The sequence below is a fragment of the Corvus brachyrhynchos genome, unplaced genomic scaffold (assembly GCF_000691975.1).
Source record: "Corvus brachyrhynchos isolate BGI_N302 unplaced genomic scaffold, ASM69197v1 scaffold3, whole genome shotgun sequence".
Lineage (NCBI taxonomy): Eukaryota > Metazoa > Chordata > Aves > Passeriformes > Corvidae > Corvus > Corvus brachyrhynchos.
Window position 1 is genome coordinate 5,629,235 of NW_008237619.1, and position 9,070 is coordinate 5,638,304.

At 42.5% G+C, this 9,070-nt stretch overlaps 1 protein-coding gene across 2 annotated transcripts; it reads right to left on the reverse strand.

Annotated features, from left to right (window-relative positions):
- Positions 1-1,101: 1,101 nt before the first annotated feature.
- NFKBIZ (NFKB inhibitor zeta) lies at positions 1,102-8,890 on the reverse strand. Of its 2 annotated transcripts, none has more exons than XM_008631716.2 (11): positions 8,748-8,890; positions 7,772-7,808; positions 7,572-7,675; positions 6,673-7,436; positions 6,137-6,242; positions 5,659-5,805; positions 5,090-5,153; positions 4,309-4,478; positions 3,524-3,634; positions 3,270-3,437; positions 1,102-2,610 (listed from the first exon to the last, which is right to left on the reverse strand). In XM_008631716.2, exons 1-11 carry the CDS (start codon positions 8,874-8,876, stop codon positions 2,557-2,559), a joined length of 1,854 nt encoding a protein of 617 aa, XP_008629938.1. In that variant the 5' UTR covers positions 8,877-8,890; the 3' UTR covers positions 1,102-2,556. The 2 variants fall into 2 exon arrangements, with proteins under 2 accessions (XP_008629938.1, XP_008629939.1); XM_008631717.2 differs by having other exon boundaries at positions 7,572-7,678.
- Between the last annotated feature and the right edge of the window lie 180 nt (positions 8,891-9,070).

Below are 9,070 nucleotides of genomic sequence, written 5' to 3' on the forward strand. Positions count from 1 at the left end.
TTTTTTTTTCTTCTTTTAGGTCTGTTAATAAACTTCTTTATATTCTTTCAAGTTTGGTGCCTGCTTTGCATTTCTCCTAATTCTTATCTCACAGCAGATAAACAGTAATGAGTATTTTGGACCAAACCACTACAATACTCAATGCAGGGTCACTTCCAGTGAGAGGTGCAGATGACAGCATCTTCAACACAATCTAGACACAAGCAGCTGCTCACATAAAGAGGCACCATTTTATCTTTGCATATCCTAATGAGGAATTCAATTCCATTTCCTCTTGCTTGGTACCTTCATTAGCTTCCAGCTCTCATGCTGGAAGGGAGAGTGAGTTCACCCCCACTCAGGTTCTCTGGCCTGTCATGGCTCTGCAGGGCTGTCCTAGTCTACTCTGCTGTTCCCTGCAAGGAAGCTCCTCCACTCCTCTGGGCTTCTTCCAATCCCCACACTTTCACCCTCACCACAAGCAGCAGTAAGGCAGGGTGGACAGCAGGTTCATACAGTAACACAGAAGCCCTTTTGGTTTTCTTCCTTTTCCTACAGACCCTAATGCTACATCCACTTTTATCTCAACTGTTGCCATCACTCCTGCTCCACACTCAGCTGGGACAGGCCGTGATGACAGCTCTTCCCCCTGAAGGGTCACCACCAGGTCAGAACCATCTTACCACCACCTGTGAAGCGAGGACAGCCCATCCCCATGTGTATGGCCCTATTTCCTAACACAGACTGCCACCTGCACTAGGGTGACACTTGTGCCTGAGCTGTCAGAACTGAGGACCAAAGCAAGCAAGCCACGGGAAGAACAAAGCATTGTCAGAACTGCTATCATTCTTTCGAGTACGCAGGGACAAGTGTTCAGCTTCCAACCTGGTGACTATTAACTCGATTTGGGGCACACCTACTAAACTCACAGGCAAAACAACTCAACAGTGCATGACCCAGAACATCAGCATCAAACAAGAGAAAGCATAAACAGCTGGATGGCAAGACTTCATTTCATCTTAGCAAATGGCTTTTCAGCCTCATAGTATCACCATGCTAAATCAGTTTTACCTTAAGCTTGACTTCTTCGCCATTTTTGTATCACACACAGTAACCACAAAATTCAATTAGCATGTTTATTCAAACACGAGTTACACATAACCCTTCAAGAAATACACTGCAACTAAGCCTTCGCATATCAGATTTTTTCATTTAGCTTGTCTACAAGACATACTTTGCCAAAACAGCACAATCAGACTAATTAAATGGTTACATCAGAGAACTGCATGTGATGAAAAAACAGTTTAAGAGCAAAGACCATACAGAGAACATATTACTGGATTACAGCCCAGCATGGATCATTCAGAAAATGATAGGAGGAAGTTTTTTCCAACAGAACACAAGTATACAGCATCATTAGTATACATTTTCCATTAATAATTATTAAAAAATAGAAAAACTGTTAATTTCAAATATTACTTTGCTAGCCACTATACCTATAAGGTAAAACCATAAATGGACTAATTCTGCTTAGAAGGTGGAAAGCATTAAGTCTCTAGAATTAACTAGAGCCCCATTCAGCAAGCTATTTATGCATGTGCTTAAGCCCCACCAACACCAGTAAGGCTTACACATGTTGAAGCATTATAATTAACATTAAGAGATTTCAGCATGCATCAACAGTGAAGTACATGCCAAACACTTGCACTGAATCAGGATCATATCCCTTAAAGTACAAGTTACATACATACTATAGAAATCAGCATCCTTCTCTCTCAATCTATTATTCTATCAAGAGAAAAACCCCTGCTGGGTACGAGAAAAACTGACAGAGTCCCCTGAAGAAGCATGGCTTTTCATGTTTTATTAACAACTCCAAAAGCATGCACAAATCAGTGCCAGGGACAATCTATCTTAATTCTACTTTCCATCTTCAGTCTTTCGGAAGAACAGAATTTACCCGATTTGCACCAGTATATCTGTATGCAAGCTCAAGACCAAGGAACTTGCTTCTTCAGATCCTTCCCCAAGTCATCAATAGATTCTTTGAACTATACATCTGTACAATAATGTCAGTGACTATATACAATCCTGCACAAGATACTGAAACAAAGCCACAAAGTTACATAAATAAATGTTCATCTTCAAAAATATTTAATTTCTCTTGCACTTAAGTGTTACTAAAAACACAACAATCCCTGCAATTTTGACCTGTATCACCACTCTCTAAAATTAAAAAAAAAAAAATTCCCATAGAATTGTCCTTGCCTAGAAGTTATCTGTATGGTTGTTTAAATAAAATCAGTCTCGTCGTAGCTATGAAATACAGGTAGCCAGGAAGATGTTCCACATGCTTGGGAATGAAGCATTCCCTTTTGGTTGGACGAATTTGATTGTTGGGTTTGGGGCTTTTTTTTTACTCTTACGTAACCCACTATATAATAGTGAACAAAATACTTTTGTTTCATAGAAACAACTAACATTTGCCCACACCAAGCAAATGGTCTATTTACAGATTCATTAGGACTGCCTGACTGACAGTGAGTGTAAGTTGCTGAACTCCAAGAAACATGGAGCCTAAAACGGCGACACTCTCTGCTGAATCGCCTTCCCTTTGAGGATACGTCTTATCTGGAGAAAAGAAAAAGACAAAAACATGACATTCATCATCTTGAAATGAGTCACAATCTGGAAAAAACCCACCCTAGACCCAGTTTTGCATTCATTTATCCAAGCCTAGGTCCTGCATTCAGTTACACCAGAACTGATCGCACTTTACAGCATTTGAACCAATGAAAGGCAACAGTCAGCAACTCAGCTGTGCTTGTTACTAGTCTTAGGTCAAGAGTTACTTTTTTTCATCAAGTATTTGTATAGCCCCTAGGAAAAAGGGATTTTCTTCATCTGTTACTCAGGCCTAAGAACTGTCATTACTAACTATGACAAGAGCAATAAAAGCATGAACTCAGACCATACTGAGATGAGCAAGAGAATAAGAAGGAGTACTGCCTCCATTACATTGCAAGGTTACAAAGACAAAGCCTATCCCAACAGCAAAAAGCTTTTGAGATGGAAAAAATAAAAGCTGCACGTGAAACCTAAAATTTCAGGTCTGTATATTCTGCCTGATCTTGACGCTGAAGCTAAAGATCTATAAAATAAAATGGCATTTGCTAAATCTTTTCCTTGAAAGCTGCAACTCAAAACCCAAAACAAACTTTTGGAGTGGAATACAGCTTTTGTGTGGATAGAGGCAGATGGAAGGAGAGGGTTGGTAGGAATTTTTTTACCTGTTCCCCTACAAGGCCGTCAGGAACCAGATGAACTGGCTGCTCATTCTCCAAGTTCCTGGCACTCGGATCTGCTCCCTTGCGCATGAGCAGGCGCACAGCATCCAGCTGGCTCACGCGGTACTGCAGGCTGGCAGCCACATGCAGGGCTGTGTTGCCATTGTAAGCCTGGGGATGACAAGGCAACTCCATGAAGGAAAAGTGGGGGCATGAGCCTCTCTTTCTCTGTCTGCATTATGAAAAAATCACCATACCTTTGCATTAACAAAAGAGAGATAGTTGGGCAGCTCCAAAAAGAGACGAATGAGCTCCAGGTTTGCTTCTTCTGCTGCCAAATGTAAAGCGGAGCGACCACTTTTGCGATCCTATCAAAAAAGAAACTGTTTAGTCTTCCCTGCAGGTGCTTCACCTATCCAGGGGGAAGATGCAGACAAATAAAAACAGAAAGCAAAGTAACTCCAGAGTGTTGAGCAAACATACTTGCACTACAATTCATCAAAAGTGAATCTGAATATATAAATTTTAATATCAACATCTAATGAACAATGGAATCTGATCTCATCTGCAGGTAGGCTTACATAATGTAATATTTGATATTTTGGCTAAGTAATGGTCTGGCACGGCACAGACCTGAACTGCACAGGTAAGCAGTTTTTAATTAAAATTTGCAGTTCAAGAACAAGGTGTCACCAGCACCCTATTACTATGGGTACCTAAGAGTGTTCCAAACATATTCTTACTTTTACTATGCTACTCACTGCAGACAGCGTAGCATCATTCTGAGTCTAGAAATCAGACTGTCACCTCCCTCTTTCCCCAGGGTTCATTTGCATTGATAATACCTTGCTCTGAATAAATGCAACATTCTCATCCCATCTGGGTAAATTAAGCTGCAGGGAAGCTTTCAAATTAGTCTACTTCCTGTGTAACAAAGCTGAAATGCAGCGTGAGAGAAAGGGACATTCTGCTTCCATTCAGAATGTGTCCACAGACACATTCTCTCTGGATCTGGCACTTCAGACTACAGCATTTTACTTACTTTCGCTTCAACAGAGGCTCCCATTTGTATCAGGATCTTGATGGTTTCTACCAGGCTCTTGTTTCTCAGCAGAAGCTCCTGGACCTCAGGGGAGTGTGGTGGCTGACAGTTCTGCAGTTCATGCAGCACAGCATTATGGGCCAGAACCGCACAGTGCAGCGCTGTCAAACCTGAACATCAAAAAAAATAAAAATCATCATGAATGAACAAATGCAGTATAGAGGTGTTGACTGGCTGCTTGTTTCAGATTGGATAAAGGAGCTCCTACCCCCATTAAGCCTAGGAATGGTTATGTATTTGTAGGTGACAGTGACTACTCCCAAGCAGCTTGAGATTTGGACTGTCCATCACCAAAAGAGTGAAGTAGCAGCCTACTGTGAGCTCTCAGCCAGCAGAAAATTAAAGAATAAATTTCTAATATTTTTTTTTACAAAATATACATTAGAAAGAGCTGTTTTATGGAAAAGAGGTCCAAATACAACAGCTCTCTACTGCCAGATTCTGGCTTCTGTATGCACTGACACAACACTGGCATGCCAAAGTTTTAAACAGTGGCCAGTTACAACCTACACTCTCCTTGCCAAACAAAGCAATCACAGGTAAGAGGAAAGAGGTCCTGACAGACACAGACTAACCATGTTTTCATCTGACAGGTATGTCAATTGTACCTGTAAATTTCCATCTGACAAAGAAATATCGTATTTTGTTGCACTCCCATCAGTAGCTATAAAACATTGTACTTTCCTGTAACTCTGTAAATTATAAACTCTTAACTACTCACCATCATAGTTTGTTGCCTCAAGATCCACATACTGATTGCTTCCCATGGCTCCCTTTTGGATTGCCTGCAAAAGTAGGAGCAGGTACACATTTAGGTCTTATCCAAACCACATACTGCTTCAAATTTGTTTACTGTCTTAGTGCAGTAACTGCAATAAAGCTGCAATAAATAACAGCATCCCTGGAAGTGTTCAAGGCCAGGCTGAATGGGCCTCTGAGCAACCTGGTCTAGTGAAAGGTGTCCCTGAACACAGCAGGGGGGTTGGAACTAGAAAATCTTTGAAGTCCTTTCCAACCCAAACCATTCGATGATCCTGTGATTAAGAGGAGACTTACTGTTTTGGTTTGGTAAACTAGAGGATTCCCCCAAAATAACTCAAAAATGTTGATGAGAACCTTTATGAGAAATTCAGTCCCACTTTAAGCTGTATCTGTAGAGCCCTGAGATAGACTCACATGGCTACCCAGAGAGATGAAGAAAGGAGTGGTGTTTCCAGAGTTTCCCAACACAGCTAATACCAAGGCTGAGAGTCAACGGCCGGGGCAGAGCTGTGCCTGCCTGGCTCTTACCTGGAGGACCTGGGCATGCCCCTTCTCAGCACAGACATGCAGCGGTGTTCTACCCCAGCAGTCTGTGGTGTTCACTTGAGCCCCCAAGCTAACCAAGTCCTGCACAATGAGATGCTGATTGGCAGCCACAGCAACCTGGAAAGCACTCTGCAAACATCAAGAAGAAAATTTAAGCTATTAGTCATCTGATCTCTAACAGGAAAGAGCAACTAAAACAAATAAAAACCCCAGCTACCTGGTATTATTTAAGCAGTGATTATGAATACTAGGAAGCCAGGACAAATGAAGCAGAGCACATAGTTTTACCAGCTCAAGGTGATCCCAAGAAGTATTAATAGCTCAAGGTTAATATTAGTATGCAGGCTAAATCTTGGGGTTAATATTAAATAAGCCTTTCACCACATCTTTCTCAAGGTTCAGACATGCAGAGGCACTCAGGTGCACAAAGCAGGCGCAAAGATTTGTTTCAGAATGTCACCTGGCCATTGTGCTCCTTAATATCCAGCATGTGCAGGGCAGCCATCTTCCTCGCAAGAACATAGGAGAGTGCTCGACGGCCCTGGGCGACAGCGATGTGGAGGAAGCTGCAGGAAAGACGGGCAACAGAGTTACACCACCAGACATCAACCAGGGCTCAAGACAGCAGAGAACCAAATGTGTGGAAGGGGTGTTACACTGCCAGCCTCAGACCTCCTCTGTATAACTAAGACAGGAACATGGGTACTTTCTTACCAAGGCAATTTAAAGCATCTAAATCAGAATGCTTTCCTCCCCATTTAACCAAGTCTAACTATTAGCGCCTGAAATTAAACAATTCATCTACTCAAGTGAGCTGCAGCTCTGCATTGCAGCCATCAGCAATACCACACCTTTCACCTGATCAGCCAAACCAATGCACTTTTGACACAAACAGTGCTATTGAACTGCTTCACTATAACCCACAGTCTGCCAAAACCCAAACAGAAACATTCCCCAACTTCCCACATAAGAAACACCAAGATAAACGGCACTCACGTGTCTCCATCAGCGTCTTTTGCAAGGAACTGGTCTTGAGAGATGTTAGCCAGTTTGTTCTCCTCCTGCTCCACTTGCCATTGAAAAAATGACTTGCCCAGCTGCGTTGTGCTTCTGGCAACGTTTTGGTCAGGTAGAGAGACATTCAGAGCAGCCAAAGAGACACTGCGCTCCAGACTGCCACAGAGGCTGCTGGAAAGCAAGCTGAAGTTGGGGGCATGAGGGGCAACCTCGGCCTGTGGGTGGGCACTGCTCAGTGGCTGGAGGGGACTGGAGATGCCATCCGAGCCTTCTGAGTCATTCAAGAGGGAAGAGAAGCTCTGCGACGGGCAGTACTGCAGCTCATGGCTCTCAAAGGTGTTCTGCTGGTAGACAGGAGACTGGTCACTGGCAACAAATGGCCTGTAGTCCAGGGAGGCATCTGAAGGATAACTCTGTGACAAATCTTGGTTCTGGGATGCAGAGAACTGGTAATGCTGTGGTGGATCAAGCATATGCTGACTGGTGTGGTCTTGGAATACTTGGTACTTCTGGGATGGGGAGAAAGCCTGTGTTCCTGGGCTGTCCTGGTACTGCTCAGCAGGCGAGCCGTGGCTGGTGACAGAGGGCAACCAGCTCACCTGCACCGTGTTCAGGGAAATGGGGCTCGACTCGTTCTTGATGTTTATAATGTTCTGAAGCAGATCAGAACTGCTGTCGTGCTTTGGGTCAGTTTTATGTGTCTCCTCCATGCTGTCCATAGAAGTTGGTGTCTGGGGTGGGGTCTGACAGGAAAAAATAAAAAAAGACAAATCAAAACAAGCCCCAGAAAGTTTAGAGGTATAGCTATATCTGGCAGTTTCTGATCATACAAAGCTAACTGCAAAATAAAGGCATGGAAAAAATTACAACAAACTTACCAAGAGATGTGGGTGAAGATTGGCCTGGCGCTTGAAAGAAGGTCCATCAGAGAGGAGTTCAGGAGCCTTTCTTTTGCCACTGTGGCCTAGTATGCTCTTGAGTTCTGCTGGAAAGAAAATAAGTTTAGAATCCATTTGGAGGGTAGTCTTATAATTGATTTAAAGTGTTATTACAGGGTATGGATTAAAAAATGGTCTACCTGTGTATGGTTCGTAGTTCACCAATCCTCCTTGTGCCTGTTAAGAAAAATCCAAATTATTCTGTTATTATAATGTTATTTCTGGGGGAAAACAAACAAAAATAAATAAATAAACAAACACCAAAAACAATCCACCAAAAAAAACCAAGCAAGCAGCCGTGACTTCCTTTTGTAAACACAGAATATACCTTAGAATAATTCTAGTATGTGGTTGTCTAACCCTAACTTAATTGCTTTTAATTAAGGTTAGAAAATGGAAATACTTTAATGAAACTTAAATAAAACCCACTATTTTTCTTTAGGCTTTTCAAGCTATTTGTTATAATACCACAAAACTCAAGAAAATCTAGGGAAATACACTATTCCTTCCAGAGACCTGAGGATTTTTTTTCTTTAAACATAAATAACCCAGCCAATTTTAGACTTCTTCAGTGCCGTGAACTTTTATATGCAAAAATCTTCCCTTGACAACACTTATCTAGGAAGCTTTCAAACACAGACTCAGAAAAACGAATCTAATGAAATCAAAAATACCCTTTAATCTTCTCAGAATTTCCTGTCCTTTTTCATCTTTTCAGACTAAAAGGGCCTACCTTTACACTGTGTGCTTTGCACAGAGAGGCGCAATAGCATGACAAACAAATCTGAGAAGAATCCCTAACCCTTCCAATGAATGATCTCATTCCAGTCAACACAGAATTTCTGTGGTTTCGCAACACAAATGTATCCTTATCCAGACTCCCTTTAGAAAATAAAGCTTAGTAAGAACACTTTTAAGGGCCTCCTTCTTCCACGGTAAACCTTTCTGATTTCTTCCCAGCTGTATTCTTCCATTATGTATTGAAAAGGAAAAACACTGACTCCATCCACAGCAGATAAAGTAGAAGCTCATTTCTAACGTTACCACAAAGTGCTCTCTTGCCAGCTTCGGTAACCACTAAAATCAAATCTGTCAGTGCAAAAAGCTGCCGGTTACCTTGCTTTCCTCGGTGGCAGGACCCGAGGACATCTGTTTGCTGCTCCTGAAGTGCAGCAGGAGCTCCTTCACAGAGTTCTTCACACGGACCCCCTGGAAAGGTCCTCGGTGCTGCTTTCCACCCCCCATGTGTTGTTCAACTGTGGAGACATGAAAACAAAACCCGAACTTAAGCCACCGATTTCGTCCTCGTTTAACAAATAACAAAGAAAAAACAAACCCGGAACTCTTGTGGAAAGGCACCTAAATCCTGGTTTAGCAGAGAGGAGCCAGGGAGCTGCCCTCCGTACCACTTCGCCATCCCAAGGGCGTGCGGCTCCTCC